At 34.1% G+C, this 20,234-nt stretch overlaps 1 protein-coding gene across 3 annotated transcripts in view; it reads left to right on the top strand.

Annotated features, from left to right (window-relative positions):
• The window catches only part of CHD1 (chromodomain helicase DNA binding protein 1), a 54,937-nt gene that overhangs the window by 29,917 nt on the left and 4,786 nt on the right, over nucleotides 1-20,234 (top strand). For 2 of the 3 annotated variants that reach the window (XM_021546224.2, XM_077790208.1), the window contains exons 13-33: nucleotides 27-116; nucleotides 1,011-1,201; nucleotides 2,197-2,385; nucleotides 2,690-2,852; nucleotides 3,264-3,416; nucleotides 3,891-3,962; nucleotides 5,926-6,075; nucleotides 6,666-6,814; nucleotides 7,054-7,150; nucleotides 7,239-7,334; nucleotides 8,257-8,433; nucleotides 8,607-8,767; nucleotides 10,131-10,172; nucleotides 10,960-11,090; nucleotides 11,480-11,618; nucleotides 12,315-12,465; nucleotides 13,447-13,569; nucleotides 13,929-14,066; nucleotides 16,295-16,543; nucleotides 16,935-17,075; nucleotides 19,799-19,977. In XM_021546224.2, coding sequence (XP_021401899.2) covers nucleotides 27-116; nucleotides 1,011-1,201; nucleotides 2,197-2,385; nucleotides 2,690-2,852; nucleotides 3,264-3,416; nucleotides 3,891-3,962; nucleotides 5,926-6,075; nucleotides 6,666-6,814; nucleotides 7,054-7,150; nucleotides 7,239-7,334; nucleotides 8,257-8,433; nucleotides 8,607-8,767; nucleotides 10,131-10,172; nucleotides 10,960-11,090; nucleotides 11,480-11,618; nucleotides 12,315-12,465; nucleotides 13,447-13,569; nucleotides 13,929-14,066; nucleotides 16,295-16,543; nucleotides 16,935-17,075; nucleotides 19,799-19,977 — 2,981 coding nt within the window. The remainder of the gene's footprint in view (nucleotides 1-26; nucleotides 117-1,010; nucleotides 1,202-2,196; nucleotides 2,386-2,689; nucleotides 2,853-3,263; nucleotides 3,417-3,890; nucleotides 3,963-5,925; nucleotides 6,076-6,665; nucleotides 6,815-7,053; nucleotides 7,151-7,238; nucleotides 7,335-8,256; nucleotides 8,434-8,606; nucleotides 8,768-10,130; nucleotides 10,173-10,959; nucleotides 11,091-11,479; nucleotides 11,619-12,314; nucleotides 12,466-13,446; nucleotides 13,570-13,928; nucleotides 14,067-16,294; nucleotides 16,544-16,934; nucleotides 17,076-19,798; nucleotides 19,978-20,234) is intronic. The other variant, XM_021546226.3, reaches the window with a different exon arrangement.

The raw sequence follows: 20,234 nt of genomic DNA on the forward strand, positions 1-20,234 counted from the left end.
TATGGTTTACTTGTTTCTTTTTGTAGATAAGAACTCATGAATGGATGCATCCACAGACCAAACGATTGAAATTTAACATACTATTAACAACATATGAAATTTTGCTAAAGGACAAGGTAATTGCCCTTCTGTGGGGAGACAAAAATAATTTCCTCAGTGTAGAATAATTCTCTTTAGACTTGCATATATTTGATTTTATGGCCCATTAAATTAATGGAGAGTCTGATAGTTTTTGCTTTTGAAAGTATTACAATGTGTAGTTTGGGTTTTTGGTTTTTGTTCCTTGGGGGGAACTTTTCTTATTTTAAGCACTTCTGGATTTTTCATACATGTGGTAATGCTTTCAGCCTTTTCCCATTTTATGAGGTGGGTAACACTTAATTTTCTTCGGTTTGCTTGAGAGTTTCATTGCTGTAATGATCTCTTCTTAGCTTCATGCTCTTCTTCTTTATAGACCATCATCAAGCAACTGAAACAGAACCTAACAGAACCTTAATCCCAAACATGAATGAAAACTAGGAAATCCCATAGTTTTTTGTGGTATTCTGCATGCATGCATGCATGTGATAGCACACAGAGTAATACTTCTGACAGTAACACTTCTAATAACTTCTAATAACTCCTGACAGAGTAATACTTCTAACAGTATGTGGAAATTGATACAGATATTCAAGAAGCACTTGACATTGTTTACTTCATTTGTTTGTATGGGAAGATTCAATAATGATTTTTTTTTTCCTGCTGTGCAAAAGAATGTGGGTCAGACTTCTGGGCATTTTTTAAAATAATAAATTGAATTTATGTTTTCTTAGGATGACTACACAGCTTTGCATTGAACCTGGTAAATGTGTAAATGTAAAAGCCATAATTAGTATTAAAAACATATAGTTGTTATTTTATTAAAATAAACCAAGAAGTGATTTGGTTTATAGCTTCTTTCTATTATGTGGCAAATCATGTAATATGTTGATTTGAATAAAGTTTCCCTGCGTCTCCATTTCCTTTTCAAGTCATTCCTTGGTGGTCTGAATTGGGCATTTATAGGAGTTGACGAAGCTCATCGTTTAAAAAATGATGACTCTCTTCTGTACAAAACTTTAATAGACTTCAAGTCTAACCATCGTCTTCTTATTACTGGAACCCCTCTGCAAAACTCTCTCAAAGAGCTTTGGTCTTTACTCCACTTCATCATGCCAGAAAAGTAAGAAAGAATGTTTTGTTAAGTTTTTTATGACAAGTAGTGTAGTGATGTGAGAATCAGTAGAAGTAGAGAATTGTACTGAAAGATAGCTTGAATATCCTGCATAAAATAAATGTGTTTATCTTTTGATGCTGCTTTAAGTAAACATGCTGGTAGCAGATGTCACCTTTTCCCATTTTAGCAGTGCGCAAAAGTGATGGATTGATGTATGTGTCAGAACCTGGGAAAAAGACTTTGTATTAGCCTAAGAGAAAACAAACATACAGATTTGCTCTGGGGGAAGAAGAATGAAATTTTTCTTATGTTAGTAGTATTGATGAAAACAAATTTGTGTCAAGATGCCAAATATCCTGTAATTCAATCAGATACCTGGTTTTCCCATGTGTTTTGCATACAGTAAGCTTATTACATTGACCTGATTTTGTACTGACTTGTTTAAATCTAGACTAGCGGTAAACTAGAGATCATGTGTGAAGGTACATGTTCCTGTCAGACATCTTGTAATACCAAGCACCATATCTTGTTCAGTTTGAGCTATGGGTTATACAGAACATTACAAGCAAAGCCATTGAGGTTGGGTAGCCATTATTCATTTGCTTGATCATAAACTGCATTCTCCAAGTCTGTTAGTACAGACAAAAGCTACATTGAAAAAAAAGCTACACACTATACAAGCTGAAGACACATTTTAAGTATATTCTTGTTTTCTTGCACACCGTCTGGACATGGAACTAGCTTTTTATGCAGTCTTGATAAAATATAATAATGGACTTTTCTGCAACGATCTAGACAAGTGTCCTTGCAGTAAAAGAAAAACTTTGTGTTTCCGTTGTGGAATCAGAAGTTTTCTTGGGCGATGAAAATTCAGAAATGGGATGAAACAGAAGGGAGTGTGGAAGAAATCTGAATGTATATATTTATATGTTCTGTGTCTGAATTTTCCTTCAACTGTTCGTAGTATGTCACTATTTTGCACTTACTTTTTTATGTTGAAGGTTTTCTTCATGGGAAGATTTTGAAGAGGAGCATGGCAAAGGGAGAGAGTATGGTTATGCAAGTCTTCACAAAGAACTTGAACCATTTCTATTGAGAAGAGTTAAAAAAGATGTAGAAAAGTCTTTACCTGCTAAAGTTGAGCAAATTCTGAGGATGGAAATGAGTGCATTGCAGAAGCAATACTATAAGTATGTACCAACTCTGTATATTCTGCTGTTTCAGTGATAAGTCTTACGTACAATTTACTGAATTAGAGTGGTTTGTATACTGTATGGAAGTTGAGGCTTCGGCAGGATTTCACAGCACTAAAATTCTGCTAAGCAAGGGCTCAGGAATTGCACTGGTCTAATGTATATGTAGTGTCTTTTGGCATATTGATAGACTCTTTCAGAGATGCTTTTTTTTCTTTAGCCTGTGTATATTTGACAGATGCAACTGTTTTACTTCCACATATGGTTAGAAGTTACTAATATTGTACATCTTATTTCATAGGTGGATTTTAACCAGGAATTATAAAGCCCTTAGCAAAGGTTCAAAAGGCAGTACTTCCGGCTTTTTGAACATCATGATGGAACTCAAGAAGTGTTGCAACCATTGCTACCTCATTAAACCACCAGATGATAATGAATTCTATAATAAACAGGAGGCCTTACAGGTAGTGTCGCTTTTTAATTAAAAAAAATAAAAGAGAGATTCTACCTCTGTAGTTTTCACATAATTTTATAGTTTCTTGGCAGTTCATTAGTTCTTATTGAAGTATATTAAGGAAAAACAGGTATTCCACAAAATGTGCATCTTGGGTTTTTACAGTGAAGTGTTTTTTGAATCTTAATTGGAACTGAATAATTGACAGACAATTGAGTAAATAAATATGCCCAGTTTTAATTATATATTATTGTATGGTGTTTTAAATAGTAAATTTTTTCAGGAATGTCAGAATTTGCCTTTTTTCTGCCCACAGTAACAGAAAGAAAAACAAAGCTCAGGTGGATGTCCAGCATACCTCCAGTGTGTATTAGTGTCAAGATTAATTTATTTTGCAATGTATGTTTCTTGGTTTTTGTAGCATTTAATACGTAGCAGTGGAAAACTAATCCTTCTTGACAAGCTACTGATTCGTCTGCGAGAACGTGGCAACAGAGTCCTGATTTTCTCACAGATGGTAAGGATGCTGGACATCCTGGCAGAATATCTGAAATATCGTCAGTTTCCGTTTCAGGTAAGAAACTTGCTGGTAATAGCAGCTAAGAAGCATTGATCTTGAATATTAAATATTTTTTTCTTTTCTGTGAGTGGTGTCAATGCACTGGAACAGGTTTTCCAGAGGTTGTGGAATTTTTGTTTCTGGTTGAGGTACAAAAGCTACTTGGACATGACCTTGGGCAGCATGCTTTAGCTGTCCTTGCCTCAGTAGGGGATTTAGACAAGAGTACCCTCAGCAGTCCCTTTGATTATGTGGCTTTTAGCCCTTTGATTAAAAAAACATGGATGAAAACGTCTTATTTTTCTAGAAGGGGACTAGCTCTATGATAAATGTTATTTTGAAGTGAAACAGATGAATTAAAAATTATGTGAGCTATTTATTTACTTTTTTTTCCTTTCATATAACAGTTTGGCAGCTGGCAATTGAAGTTGCTCTGATATTGAATACAGTTTAAAATTACTTTTTAACTGTAGTTCTCAATCTCTCTAGAGACTTGATGGATCAATAAAAGGGGAATTGAGGAAACAAGCACTGGATCATTTTAATGCAGAAGGATCAGAGGTACAGTATTTTTTTTCCTGGGGAATCTGTTTTACTTTTTCCCAAGTACCAAAAGACATTTCACAAAAAAGAAAGGCTGAAAAAAGTGAGGAATATATCAATAAAGTTGGAAATTCATTGCTACTGCCTAGATTATAAGGTTTATATAATATATTTTTTAAGAAGATGCTAAGTAGAAAACACATAAATTAGGGAAGTGGTAGCTGATTGCTCTATAAATGCTGCAGAATTTTAACCCCAGCTTTGTTCCTCTGTAGAATTTATTAATATTTACAAAAGTGCTAACTTAAGCAGTTAGTATCCAAAAATCCCTTGGCAATGGGCAGAACTAACTTCATATATCGTTGCACAATCAGTCATATTTTATTATTTCAAATACAATTCCTGTTATCTTCATTTGTTGATACCTGTTACATGCTGTGGAAGAAATAGTAAAGTACTGATTTCTAGCAATTCTTTCTGAGCAACCTGTGAGTAGGTAGGCATGTTATGATTATTTAGATTCTGAACTGGAATATTTATACCTTATTTAGCACTCCTATTAGGCATGTTATTCCATACTGTTGGATTGGTTTAAATCTTCTTTCCTACTGTCAGATTTGAGGGAGTGGAGGTTTGTTGGTCATTGATTTTGGTTTGGTTTAATTGGTATTTGAAGATAGCATTTGCTAGTTGCTGCTGAGCTTGTTTCTGCTTTGTGGAGAGAGAAGGACCAAACTCCATGTTAAATACAGAAACTAACACTCTTTCAAATTTCTTTCATAGACATTGCTGACATTTTCTGAAATCTTAGCAGTTACACTGTACATTTTTTGAGATGAAGAAAAATTTATGCATTTCTAAAATTGAGGCAAACTCTGCATTTGTACAGCACAAATGCAGCTCTCAGTTTTTGACATTTCTCCCTGTCTCAGCCCTAAACTATTAGCCTAGCCTAGAGATAAGAGGCCTTGAGGGGAGGAGCATCAGGAGATGGGTAAAGGTTCTAAAAGAGGCTCTCACCCCGACGTAGTTGTCCAACTTCTTTATTCCATGAGGTCTGGGAAGAAGAATAGGGGAAAGAGCGCGAACAGGAAGGGTCATTGCCTTAGCTAGTCTCCGGACAGGGAAGGCTTCTCTGGCTCTCTGCCAACCCTGTTGGGGCATGAAGGAGGGGACCAGGTTTATCTTGATCAGTCACAGAGGTCCTGGGGAATGGGGGAAAACATGGCCTGAGCACAATGTAACAAGTTTTATTTTTTATTTCCTAAAATTTCATAATGTTTTGGGGTGGGTTTTGTAGAGTTTTGGTGTAACTGTGCTACAGGCTACCTGAAAATCTTTAACGGAATTCTCAGGATTCTGTCCTTATTGTAATGGTTGGTGTTTCCTGTAACTGGACTAAAAATTTAGTTTGGTTGGGTTTTTTTAGCCTGCTTTACTTTAGCTTGGATTTCATATGTTGTTTTTTGTACATCTCAATATTCTTCTACAGGCTTTCATAGTTACAAAAACTGATTCAGTACGTTTATATTGCCTACAGGGTTTTTTCTCCTTGCTACTTACCTATTTTCATATTGTTCATGAATATGCTTAGCAGCATTGAACTTGGGAGAAGATTCTTGCGATGTCTCTCAACCAGTTATTTGTAGGCTCAAGTGCTTTCCCTGCTCTGACATGACTTTAGCCTTCTAGGGCTTGGGGCAGTGAGGGTGGGAGAGGCTTTTTGTAACAATAAAACCTTTCACAGTAAGATTTGGTATTTTTTTGGCCAGTCTGGTTTTGTTGGGATGTCTTGCTCAGTGATTTTATGAAAGAAATTGGTAATCACTGTTTGCTTTCTATTTAAAGAAACTTTAAGCATAGAGCAATTACAGATTTGATAGCACCACATACCGTGTAAAGTAAATAGTAAAGTATGTTGGTTCCTTTAGGAATATTACAAGTATTGTATATAAAACTATTTCCTACTTTATGATTTCAGGACTTCTGCTTTTTACTGTCTACCAGAGCTGGAGGATTAGGTATCAACCTGGCATCTGCTGATACGGTGGTTATATTTGATTCTGACTGGAATCCACAGAATGATCTGCAAGCACAGGCTAGAGCACATAGAATTGGACAGAAGAAACAGGTAAACACAGTCAGTTTAAACTCCAGACCTGAAATTGACGGTTCTGTACATCAGCTGTCCACTCTCTGTCTGCACCATACAATCCTCTTGTATTTTTGAGAATAACTAATACTTTCTTCCTATCTCCAGAATTGTTAGTAATGCTAATTTTTTTTTCCTAAGTCTCCATAGAGGAAGAAATAATACGGCAGCTGTGGTATTTGGGTGGGAGAGGGAGAAGAGTTTTCAACTTGTCTGTCTTACATTCATTGGTATGATGTCATTCTACAAAATAACTGCTACATCAGGCACATCTCCAATGTATAAATATTCTAGTTCTCAAGAGGATTCTTTCCTTCTTACAGAAGACATACAACAAGAATTAGAAGCATGACATTATTGCCTCTGGCAATGCTTGTGCCAAGTCACTGAAGTTTATAAAGAAATGTCTAAGATTATTTATTAGGGCTTTTTAAAACATTTCTGTAAAGACTGTGGTAATGTGATTGAATTAGTATTTCATATTTGAAACCCATGAAAAAATGCAGAAGTTACATAATGAAGACTGAGATTTCTGCTTTTAAAATTTTTTATTTTTTAAATACAAATAGGTTAATATTTATCGATTAGTCACAAAAGGATCGGTGGAAGAAGATATTCTTGAACGAGCCAAAAAAAAGATGGTGTTAGATCACTTAGTAATTCAGAGAATGGACACTACAGGGAAAACTGTGTTACATACAGGCTCTACTCCTTCAAGGTACCTTTGTGTTTGTTTCTATACCAACATACCCTTAAGAATATTTCAATTGTAAATGAAAGGCAGAACAGAAGACGCAAAGTCTTTGTTGATTTTTATTTGCATAATAAATACATATCTCAAATATATGAAGAGTTTATACTTAACAGTAAGAAGAAAGCTTAATTGACTAATGATTATAGGGAACTTTTCCAAGTTAGTAAGTTAAAATGTTTTTCCTGAAACATCATTTATTTCAGCTCAACACCTTTTAATAAGGAGGAGTTGTCGGCAATTTTGAAGTTTGGTGCTGAGGAACTTTTTAAAGAGCCTGAAGGGGAAGAACAGGAGCCTCAAGTAAGTACCACTTCTGGACTAAGTAGATAAAACAGTAGAAAATATGTATGTAATATTTAATTGTAAAGAGAAACTTTTTTATCCTCAGGAAATGGATATAGATGAAATATTGAAGAGAGCTGAAACTCGGGAAAATGAGCCAGGTCCATTAACTGTAGGAGATGAGTTGCTTTCGCAGTTCAAGGTATGGCTCTGTTCCTTCTTTCCTGCTATAATTATACTTCCCTTTTTAAACAGTACTAATTCGCTTCTACTTATCTATCTTTTAATTCTTCAGAAATAAATGCCTCAGTAAGTCAACTCTGTATCACTTCCTAGTAAAATATTTTTTTCCTATGCATGATACCTTACATCAGTATAAACAATTAAAAATATATTATGTTTTGATAATATAATGAGATGTATTTATGAATGTGTTAATGATTAGAATTTTAATTTTGTGTTTTATTTACTACCTTTGTTATTAAGCAGCTATAGTATCAAGAAATGCAATGCATTCTTTGTCTTTCTTAGCTGTAATTTCTCCATGTTGCTTTTAGCCCCAAAGTAAACTTGGAATGCCAGGTATTTTTAAGTGTTATTAGTTAAACATTATGTGTGGGAAAGAAAGGGAAAAATAAAGCAGAGCATAATATGTCTTTTTAGTTCTGGAGATTATTAAATAGCTCTCCTGCTAATCAGTTATTCATAACATATTTTGATATCTGCATTGTATTAATGTTTGGTTAATTTTATATTATTATAGTTTCACATTAAATCAGGAGTTAGCTCTATTTTGAAGGAAGTTAGACCACAATCATAGAGGTGTATGGGGTGTGATTCTCCTTGTATCTCTTCTTAGCCCATGCTGAAAGGAGTCTGTCTTTCTTAAATGTGTAAGTCTCATTAGAGACTGTTTCATGAAACATTTTGAATTTAGGTATTAATATATATCTTATAAAACAATAGCATATATAGAAATAGATAAAATATTTAAATATTATATGTATAAATGCATAAAATATGGGATCTGTAACCTTGTTTTCCTTAAATAGTAGTTGATTCGGGTTTTTTTTAATTGTGTAATGTATTGACTTGATTAAAATGTATATATTTTGATGTACAAGGTGGCCAACTTCTCCAATATGGATGAAGATGATATTGAACTGGAACCAGAAAGAAATTCAAGAAATTGGGAAGAAATCATTCCAGAGGTCCAGAGGCGAAGAATAGAAGAGGAGGAAAGACAAAAAGAACTTGAAGAAATATACATGCTTCCAAGAATGAGAAACTGTGCAAAACAGGTATCTCTTGATTTTTACTGAATTGTAGTTCTGTGTTTCTTTTGGTGTAGTCCACTGCTTTTGGGGTTTGGGTTGCTTTTTTTTTTCTCTTTTGTGAACATGCTTTTTTGACAGACCAGGTGAAACTTGCTTATATATGTTACTTACATAGCTTGCTTGCTCTGGAATTCCAGATTAGCTTCAATGGCAGTGAAGGGAGACGCAGTAGGAGTAGAAGATATTCTGGATCTGATAGTGACTCCATCTCAGAAAGAAAAAGGCCAAAAAAACGCGGAAGACCACGAACTATTCCTCGAGAAAATATTAAAGGATTTAGTGATGCAGAGATAAGGCGGTAAGATATAGGAGGACATGCATATTTAAGGGAACAAGAAATTACGAGTATTTTTATTAATAATATTATTATTAGTCTGGAAACTACAGCTGGTAATCTGTTTTTCCTGAAGTTGTTTGAAATCTTTATTCTAAACATTTAATGTTTTTACCTTGTGGTGCTGACATAGTGAACAGTTACAGCAAGAATTTGAACCCATTTTAATGAGGTATAAAATCAGGTTTGAAAAATATGCATGATTTGTTTAATTTTTTTTAGTTCCCTCAGTCTATGAAGACAGTAATTTCACTAAATAATTACTGACAGTAATTATTTTTAGGAGGGGTGAACTTTCCTTTAAAAAGAAACAAGCAAAATAATCTGGTTTCCACCAATTTATCTAAAACCTGCTGTGCTCAAAGACTATGTTACATCTATTTGGTGATAAATGAAACAATTTGATTGGATTTTGTTTTCTTTTTAAACTTCTTGGCACATAATTGAATTCTTAAATCCTGCTTTTGAAAAACTAAGAAATTATAAAATCCTATTTGAAACTTGTATTATCATTGCTCCCTTCTGTATATGCTAAATATTTGCTGAAGTATTGTTTTGGTAGGAGTAGGAGGAATTATTTGGATTAGCATTTTTGGGTTTGTGAAATGCTGCTTGCTTCTGAAACTGAAGTATGCATGTTTTCCCAAATTGCTGTAAAGTCTTCAGAGAATTTTTTTAGAGGAATAACTTCAAAGATACTTCTTGGCTTGCTATGTCATCTAACAGCTGTTGTCATCTCAAAGCTATTCTGCTTTAACAATCAATTTCATTGTTGAGGAAGTTTTCTTTCTTCTTCTCTTTTTTTTTAATTTTATTGTTTAAATTTTTTTAAATTACTATTTCTATTTAATTTCCTTTCTCCTCCAAGTATCTCTAGTTTCTTTCCATTGCTTAGATATTTGAACAGAAAGTATCTTTCATGTAATTTTCCTAAATCTTCCAATTACCTGTTGGAGATTGCTCTTTTTAATAACCTTATAACTATACGTAACATGATGTCTGAAATCTTCATTTACTGTAAATCCACATTCAGTTTTCATTTTTAGATACATACAGCTGTGGAATCCTCAGTCTTGTGAAATTAATAAAGTGATTTCTGAAATAAATTATATCTTCTATTGTTTTATTTATATAAATTCTTAAATCCATAAAATTGATTTTATTTGAGTTATCTGAATATGTGAAGCTGCTCTACTCTCTCTGTCCTTTTTACCTGCATTGTCCACATAGCGTTATACTAAGATTAACAATTGTATCAATGCAACATTAAAACAAATGTTATTTGTTAAGCATATATTGGTATGTTAAAATTATTTTCTGTTACTAGGTTTATCAAGAGTTACAAGAAATTTGGTGGCCCTCTTGAGAGGTAAAGTTGTTTGATTGTTATTTGTGTGGCAACTTGGAATATTTTTATATTTTATATTATATATATATAATATAGAATATATATTTATATATATATTTATATATATATATATATATATTTATAGAAGTTAGAATGTACCATGAAACTTTAGGCAGTAGGGGAAATACAACATCTTGAATATAGTGTGACTTTAGTGTAGTATCTTCTGTTTCTTCATGTATGGTATGTGTGCAGACAGCCACACAAGAGACTTTGCCATTTGGAAGAACACATCCTTTATATTTATCTACTGACTTATTTATTCTGCATTGGTGATAATCATTCACTTGTCATGTTTGATAAGCCTGTTGAAAGCTGATCAGTTTATCCACTCTGTTAAAGTTAGTTTTACATTTTACATATTGTCAGTTGTCATTTTTAAGCTTGTCTCATTATTCCTATTTTAAGAAAAACTTCCATCCTTGTGAATATTAATCCTTAGAAATATTTATGGTGCATATGATCACATGATACATATATGTATGTATGATTTAATGATTCATTTTCTTTTCTAAAGAAATTTAATAATTTAACACTAGGGTTAGGGAGTTCTTTACAGTTCTTGTTTTATTGTCCTCATACCTAAATAATTTAGGGTCTTTCTTCTTGGATCAAAATTGTACACCAAATAGAAACCACAGCTGACTGCTAACTTACGCAATCATTTATTTTGTTTTGAAGTCTGAAGGAATCATTCACAACTGCCAAATTTTCAGAGTTACAAAAATTAGTTTTTTTTTTATTACAGGTTAGATGCTGTAGCTAGAGATGCTGAGCTAGTTGATAAATCAGAGACAGATCTCAGACGTTTGGGAGAGCTTGTGCATAATGGATGCATTAAAGCCTTAAAGGACAATTCATCTGGACAAGAAAGAGCAGGTACAGTATTCAGGGGGCGTGAGAGGACAGTGAAAAATGACAAGAAGAATGAGTTACTCTTGCATTCTGATTATAACAGAAAACAATTTTGTTGGGAAGTAGGAACAAAAATGTTAGGATGCATACTGCATAATTTAAAAAAATCCCAGGGTTATAGTAAGGTAACCGTTTTCCCCTTTCTGTGTGTGACTTAACCACTAAAAAATGAAATAGGTTTTTGATTTGCTGTGAAATTTAGATGTCCTGTTATGTAGGGACTTTTCAATTCTGAAACATTTAATTCAAGCATTTGGTCAAAAAAAGGTGATATGATACAATTGTTTCCTTTACATTTTTCTGATGTTATTTGCAAAGGTAAATATTTTAATAGTGTTGTAATTTATTTTAAGGAGGTAGACTTGGGAAGGTTAAAGGCCCAACATTCCGAATCTCAGGAGTGCAAGTTAATGCAAAGTTAGTCATCTCTCATGAAGAAGAGTTGGCACCATTGCACAAATCCATTCCTTCAGATCCAGAAGAAAGGAAAAGGTACTGATTTTTGTATATTTTTAAGGGAATAATAATGCAGAAAACTTCTCAAGTCTTACTAGTTTGTTTTTTTTTTGCAATTTAGACACTCTATTAAAAGCATTGTCCCTCTATTCCCTTTAAGGACAGCAGTAACCTACTCCACAGCTGTACTTTGTTTTTTTTCCTTTGCCACAGAAGCCATAACAGTTTTAACTTGTCAGTTGTATTCACTATGAACTGTGTTCAATTAGTAATAATAATTAGGACTAGAATTCAGGCTTGCTGAGGAGCTAAATGTGTCATCTCTGCTTGACAGGAGTATCAAAGTGCAGCAGTATTTGTTCCTACCCTCTAAACTTGCCACCTTGTGTATTGCAGTTCCTAAACTGCACTAGTTAGAGCACTTGGAGTATGATTTTTGCTTTTATTCGTGGCTAGCCAATTCTACCACACAGCTCATGGCTACAGACAGGTATCTGTTCTTCATATTTTAGTCTTAATCACCTTTAAAACACATTCCAGTGCTGCTTTCAATAACTGTTTTATAGAAATATTAAGAAAGCATTATAAATATTTGGATTAATTTCTTAAATTTACCAGCATCTCAGCAGAGAAAAGAAATCTAGTTACATTACCTTTAGTATGGTCTCTTCTCCCTTGCTAAGTTTCAGATGTAAAAATCATGTATTCTTCTTTCTAATATATTTCTTCTAGATATGTCATCCCATGCCACACTAAGGCAGCTCATTTTGATATAGATTGGGGTAAGGAAGATGATTCCAATTTGTTGATAGGCATCTATGAATATGGTTATGGCAGCTGGGAAATGATAAAAATGGATCCTGATCTCAGTTTGACACAGAAGGTATGCCATCTACAATAGTTTTATCAAAGACTATTTGCTTAGGTATTGATGCTGCTAAGTAGTGTTACCAAAAGAGCTTACTTTATGATAAATGAAATTGCAGAAACATTATATGTCAGTTGTACTTCATACATAATTCATATCCTTCTTGTGGTATATTACTAGATTATCGGGTCTTGAGTATTTATTTTGAAGCATGCATTCTTGCAGTCAGTTGTGTTTTCATATTCTCGTGTGGTTGGCCCTATGTCATTTGATTTTTCACTCTTACACATCTTCAGATATTCTGATTTTGTGTTCTCATTCTTTTGAGAAGGGACGTTTTTCTAGAGTTTTAATTTAGTTTCTTCATCCCCGCTTAATCCTCAGGTTCTTCAGTTGAAACTGTCTTCCACTCCCAACATTGGGAGTAGCTAGTGCAATAACTTCTTAGCTATAGTGAGCAGCAGATACTGAGGAAAAGTCTGGGGTGAAGTAAACTTTGCAACAGTGCCAACAACCTATAGCTTTGGGATTTAAGAAGCCAGGTTTGTGTCCAGATTTGCTTCGTAATGATTCCTACTTCTGCCTTTCATTAATTTGTCTGGCTTTTGAAACCATGTGTTTGTATTCTTGGCAACTGCATTTAGAACATGAATGAGTCAGAGCCAGGAGTTCTGTAACTGATTGGTATAGGTGCCCGTAATTTCTTAGATGAAGTGTCTAAGAGTGGAGACAGTCTTGTTTCTTGAGTTGGTTTTAAACTCTGAGGCAATTTCCAAGACTCAGCATTGGTTGCTTGCATTGGCTTAATTGGAGAGAAATTAAAACTTTTTTGAGATTCTCCTTTGCTTTAAACATTCTGATGTATTTACTAGGTATAGTTGGAATGCATTGTTTACCATGTCCTTTTGCGAGCTTTTTCTGTTCTGTGTGCTCCAGGCTAACATCTGAAATTGATAATCTGTACTCACAACTATGATGTTACCATTTTCTCCTAAGATTTTGCCCGATGATCCAGATAAGAAACCCCAGGCAAAGCAGTTACAGACCCGTGCAGACTACCTCATTAAATTACTGAATAAAGACCTTGCGAGGAAGGAAGCACAGAGGCTTGCTGGAGCAGTAAGTAAAATGTGGCATTCGATAATAAGGTAAAACAATGCTTTTTGGCATGTCACCTGATTATCTTCATTTTTTATTTCTGCACTTTTTATTTGTGTAGTATTACTCTATTGCTAATTGTAGAATATAAGACAAACGCAGGATATTAATTGCAAGTTTCATATTGTATTATTCTTTTATTATCTGTGTGTATTCTCTACTGTTGCACTAAGTTCTGTCTCCAGTCCTGAGTAAAGTGGTGGTCATTAGTGGCAATAAATAAAAGGAACCCTCTCTTTGATGTAAAACCAAGTCTCATTTTGCAAAAAAGATAGTGCATGGATGCTTGTCAGTTGACATGATTAAAAATTTGCATTCAGGGCAATTCAAAGAGGAGGAAAATGAGAACTAAGAAGAATAAGGTGCTAAAGGCTGCAAAATTAAAAGAAGAAATAAAAAGTGATTCTTCACCACAGCCCTCAGAAAAATCTGATGAAGATGATGATGAGAATAACAAGGTGAGCATTTTTCACACAGTAAAGATACTCACCATACATTCAGTTCTTCCTATTAGTATCAATTTGTATTTCATCTTCTGCTCAGTTTAATAAAATTAAAACACCTGAATGTCATCCTTTTCCCACTACAACTTCCCACTTCCCTTTGGCCGCTACAAGTGATGTAGCCTCAGTGCAAGCAAATGGAAGACTATCTATTTCAGCTTAATGATAAACTAATAAATAATGAATTATGAGTTTTCAAAATTGTTATTAAAATATAGTCTAACTATTAGTGACATTGCTTAGTTTCAACCTTTTTTTTTAAGCATTAACCCTGTATTTGCTAGAATTGCAAATCACAGTTGTAAAACTACTGGATTTTGCTCATGTGTTACTACTACTGGTAATGATTCTTAAGGTAAAGGTTTTCTTATTGAGGCTGAGAAAAATACCATCGAGCTCAATTAGAATGAACAGCATAAAAAATTGTATTTCAAGACCTACATATGAAAGCTCATATATACATCATGGCTTTCATTTTTCAGAAAGACTGTTTAGCCTTGTTGGGGTTTTTTACTTCTGATTATTAATCTTGGTATTATGCTTTTGTTGTGTCTAATTTTTGTTGTTTATCACATAGCAAAATCACTAGACATAAAAATTTGGATAAAATTTAGGGTCATGTCACAGCTAATTTGAAAGCAGTTGAAATAAGTCACTGCAATTTTATAATCAATAAAATACTCTCTACTTGGTTTAAAGCAAACAGTTACAAGCCATTGTAATTGTCAACTTGTTCTAAAAGAAAAAATACTCATGGAAATACATAGCTAAACTTTGCATTAGAAAATCCATTATAAATCTATGAAAAAATAGTAAATTTTAATCACTCTTTCAGTGTATGTGTTTAAATTGTACTAGAAAGAATAAAATGTGAAGCCAGCAGTAAAAAAGAAATTCAATGTAGATGCCTTGTGTTTATAGCTACACTAATCTGCCTGAAATGTAAAACTAAGACTTGTAAATGTTGCCACAGTTCCCAGTGCATTAATTGGACAACTGAACCCTAAAATTTAGCAAATAATTTGTTCAGACTACTTTAAAAATTAGTGTTAGTCTTCATCTCCACTCAAAAGAGAAGACACTGCCATCAGTTTATGAACTTAACTATGTTTAGGTAAACTGCCTAGAATGCTGTCCTCTCTGTTAACAGGTACTCATCACTTCAGTTTTTGGACACTGAATAACAATTGCATTTCTGAAAACTGAACTGTATGCTACAACCTTCCTAAACTGCTGGCTTTAGCTACTTAGATTCCATATTGTGTGCAATATTTAAAACTTACCTATTTTAGTGTTAGAATTACCAGGAAAGTTTTTAAATAATAGGATTTTTGCTAGAAAGTTTCCATGATACCTAAACTCTAAAACCTAGCCCTGGCTGTACTCATAACTTTATACCTCTTATAAGTAACTTGTTCAAGTACTAGACAGTCTTTCATCTGGTTTTATGCAACAGATAAGCAGTTTTTGTATGTGCCTTTCTGGTATGTTCAAATAAATTAAAACATGATAACGATTCTTCCACTTACGTTATAATAATACTTTATTTATAGTATTTTTCTGTGTCTGAAAGGATATTAGTTTTGATCTCGGACCTTCTCAGTGAATATTATACAGAGCAGTGAGTAATACTTTGTTCATTTCCAAACAACTAAATGGGCACATAACAGCAAGTCTGGAATTAAAATTTTTTTTAAAGCCTAGTAAAATGAAGAGTTCTAGAAAAGAGAAAGTTAGGATTCTGTTACCTTCTCCTGTGAGTGTTTAATATGGGACTGGGACAAAGCTAATTAGATCAGAGATCTTCTAACATCTCCCATCACTTTACTGTCCTGACTGATCAGGTCAGTTTTGCAATACCATGCTTTCTTTTAGACTTCAGTTCTTCAGTCTAACAGCCTTTAAAGAGACCAAATTCAAACTTTATTTCAAGTTAACTGGATGCAATTTCTCATGCCCACTGCCTCCAACAAATCAGTACTTGCTTTGTCACATCAAGGAAGTAAATGCATAGTTCTCATATTTCTTTACCAACTGCATTCAGTTCTGTTTGAGAGGTGATTTGGTAAATCTACATCCAGGAATAAAAAATTCACAGATAAGAAGTGTTTTTATCTGATAGTTGCAAAACTTGTATAGATAGGAACCCAGTTTGATGTGATACATATGCTTGCATATTGCAGGATGAGATTGTTTCAGTGAAACATCTGCATAAAAAATTTAAAGCAGAAAAAGAAAATGAAGAAAAGCCTGAGCCAGATACTGGTATAAAGAAGGAAGCTGAAGAAAAAAGAGAGACAAAAGAAAAGGAAAATAAGAGGGATTTGAAAAGGGAGAAAAAAGAAAAAGAGGATAAGAAAGAATTAAAAGAAAAGAGAGAAAATAAAGTAAAAGAATCCACACAGAAAGAAAAAGAAGTAAAGGAAGAGAAGGTAACTAGGTTTACTTATCATACCTAGCGCTAGAGAAGGCCACGAGGTTTATGTGAATTATTTTGAGATTAAAAATGTGCATCTGACAGTTGTCATTTCATTAAAGTATTTTATGTCATTTGAAGCTTTATTTTTACTACCTGAAACCACTAGGACAGGCATTTGAAATGGGGAAGTACATCTTCAATGAGATAGTTCTTAATTGGACTGACTGTGTGCAGAAAAGTATTTTTTTCCATTTTCCTTTTCCATTTCATAGAGAAAGTAAAATGTATTGTCATTGAATGTCAGAATAGATCTTATTCTTATTACTGAAGAAAATGCAGTAGTTATGTTTTAATTGCAGAACCAAAATAAAATGTACTTTTTTTTTTTTTTATCTTGTTCTTAGGTAAATGAAATCAAATCTGAAAATAAAGAAAAAACTAAAAAAATTCCATTGCTGGATACTCCAGTTCATATTACTGCATCTAGTGAACCAATTCCTATATTAGAAGAATCTGAAGAGCTAGATCAGAAAACTTTTAGTGTGGTAAGTCATCTTTTAATAAATTAGTCTGTATACTTCATAGTCTAAATGCGGACATTTACTGATATTCTTGATACTATTGCTTGGCACAGTAACACAGGTGATCTTTTGCTAAGTGTTGGATCAATTAATGTTATTGACAGTATAGTAATGTAATTTTTTACTCTGTTCTAGCAGTTTTGTTTTGGCTTTTTGCTGTATATATGCAAGATAATAGAAAAAACTTACCCAATAGTTTGTATGATTAATAGGTTGAGAATATAAACTCTAAAGATTTATCCTCAAGAATCACTTGTATATGCTTCTTAAGAGCAGATGTGAATGAATGTAATTGGAATTGATGAAGTCTTTGACTCCACCATATAATATATAATATCTTCTATGTAAGATAGCAAGAAAAACTAGGATTCAGCACTTCTCTTCTGAAGTATTGCAAACTTTAGTTAGTAAACACAGGAAGAAACAATGCTAAACACTTAGAAATATCTTGCTGAGGCAATGTCTCTTACACCAAATGAATTATGTTTAATTATTTGAGAAAAATGTATATGCACAATTTAGATTAAGTTTTATAGGTTGGCTGAGGCCCATGGAAAAGTATCAGAGTCACTTTGAACAGCTGTGGTTGTTTTGTCATTCAGATTTCAACAGCTGTGTTTTTGCCAGCCAGGTCTGTTGGGTGTATTGTGAGTGCTGGCTATGAGAATGCCAGTAGGATTTTTATGTGTACAGCAGTTACTGTCCATGAGTTTAGCCTAAACAATCCAAGTAACTCACCTGTGATTTTCAGCATGGGCCTTGAGTGATTCAAGTGGATATGTCTGTGTGGCTAATGACAGAAAATCATTTGATTTCCATGTGCAGTTACACATTTCTGATCACTTCTCTATTTAAGAATTGCATTCTATAAGTTGTCTTTTTAAAAGCTACTTTAATGTGTGGCGAGTTTAATGTGTAAACTAGATGTTTAATTACTTAGTGGCATGAGATGGCAATAGAGCAGCTTCCCCAGTTTTTTTGAGTTGTCCCTAGATGCCTACCTGGTAATGGTGATATTCTGTTTCATTCCATTCCAGGTATTTTTTTGGTTTTTCTAGGTTTGCTAGCATGTAGTGGGGAAGGAAGTGATTGGTGTTTATCATTATGCCATGGTCAGGAGCAGTCTAATTAAACATACCTGCACTTTCAAATGGAAATGTTGTTCAGGCTTAACTGACGGTGACATTGATGACAGTGAGGATATTCTGGTCATGGGTACCATGCTATTGGAGTTTGATGTATGATTAAGCAAGTGTTTGCAATTTAAACCATGCCAACTGGATTTATCTGGATTTATTATGAAAACATTGGATTCAAAATATGAACATTCAAGAATGTACGACCTTTATTTGTGGCTAGTCTAGGCATTCCCTATGGCCACATCTCAATTGTTCAGTTCTGGGCCTCTCAGTTCAAAAAGGACATTTTGGTGCTGAAGCAAGTCCAGAGAAGGAAATGGAGCTGGGGAAGGGTCTGGAGCACAGGTCTTACGAGGAGTGGCTGAGGGAGCTGGGGTTTGAGTCCGAAGGAGAATCAGAGGAGCCTTTACCACACCTGCCTGATAGCAGGTTGTAGGCAGGTGAGGGTCAGATCTTTTCCCAGGGAAGCAGTGACAGGATAAGGAGAAGTGGCCCCAGGTTGTTTCAGGGAAGGTTTATGTTGGATATAAGGAAAGATTTATTCAGTGAAAGAGTGGTTAAGCAAGTCAACAGCCTGCAGGAGATAGAGTCACTATGCCTGGAAGTGTTTGAGGAGATAGAGTCACTATGTCTGGAAGTGTTCAAAAGAACAACTGGGTGTGGGACTTGATACAGTTCAGTTGGGATGGTGGTGTTCAGTCAAAGGTTGGGTTTAATGATCTTGGAGATTGTTTCCAGCCTTCATGGTGCTATACCCAAACTAGCTTTCTTCTAGGTAGCATAATTTCTGCTAATACCTGCAAAGGAGTGAGGTTTAAAAAATGCTTAGAGAAGCACTTTTGATCCTTCATTGAATGCCAAGTGTAATGGTTGCATAAAGTATTTGTTTGAAATGTACTGAACACTCTCATATTTAATTTTAACATTGAGTTTGTATAGCTTTGTAGGTGTTAAAAAGGGTAGGTCTTGCCCTACATGATTATGCTTAGAGTTGTAATTGCAAAATACAGTAAGTCCTTTTCCTCAGAAATCCTATATATTAAATTAGTGGTTTCTCAAATCATAGTGGTCTCCTACTCTTGAAGGGGAAACATCACCCTAGATTTGTGGAAACTTGCAAGTGAAAGGAACTTCAAAAGTGAGCAAATCTGCAAAAGCTTAGAAGAAGAACTTGGAATGAAGATCAGTATGTTAGTTAGTCCCTGACCTACCAAATAAGTCCATAGCAGTGGGTTTTGAACAGAAAAAATGGCCTCACAGCTATCTGGCTGCTGGTGTTTGAGATATACACATGAGCACCTTCTACAACTTGATGTATTTTATATAATTTGGTGCTTTCATAGAGAAGTGAATTTCCAATTGGATTGATTAATTTTCTGAAGGGAACATGTAAAATGTTTATATGACCTCTGAGGAGGTCTTGTAATTCATTTGACTTCTAACAGTACTGTCTTCACTTGTGGTTATGTATCACAGTAATAGGTGGGTCATGCTTTAGAATACATTTTTTTATTTTGAATCAATACATTCCTTTTTTCCATTTCACAGTGCAAAGAAAGAATGAGACCTGTCAAGGCAGCATTGAAACAGCTTGATCGACCAGAGAAGGGCCTTTCTGAAAGAGAACAGCTAGAACATACTAGACAGTGTCTTATCAAAATTGGGGATCATATTACTGAATGTCTAAAGGAGTACACAAATCCTGAACAGATTAAACAGTGGAGAAAGTAAGTTATCTTCTTGGGTTTTACTTGAAAAATGGAAATCTACAATTGGTTCCATTGAGAAGAGTACGTTTTAGTTATTTCTCCTGTTTATTTTTCCCCTCTTTCTTTTATCTTTCTGCTGTTTTAAATAGGAGTCTATTAAAAGGTGATTATATATTGTTCTGACCTGTAATGATTGGATTGATTTTTAACATTGATGCAGAGCCCTGTATTTTGTCCAGAGGGTGGAGACATCTCTCTGCTTAACACTGACTGGG

The sequence above is a fragment of the Lonchura striata genome, chromosome Z (genome assembly GCF_046129695.1).
Source record: "Lonchura striata isolate bLonStr1 chromosome Z, bLonStr1.mat, whole genome shotgun sequence".
In the NCBI taxonomy this organism is placed as follows: domain Eukaryota; kingdom Metazoa; phylum Chordata; class Aves; order Passeriformes; family Estrildidae; genus Lonchura; species Lonchura striata.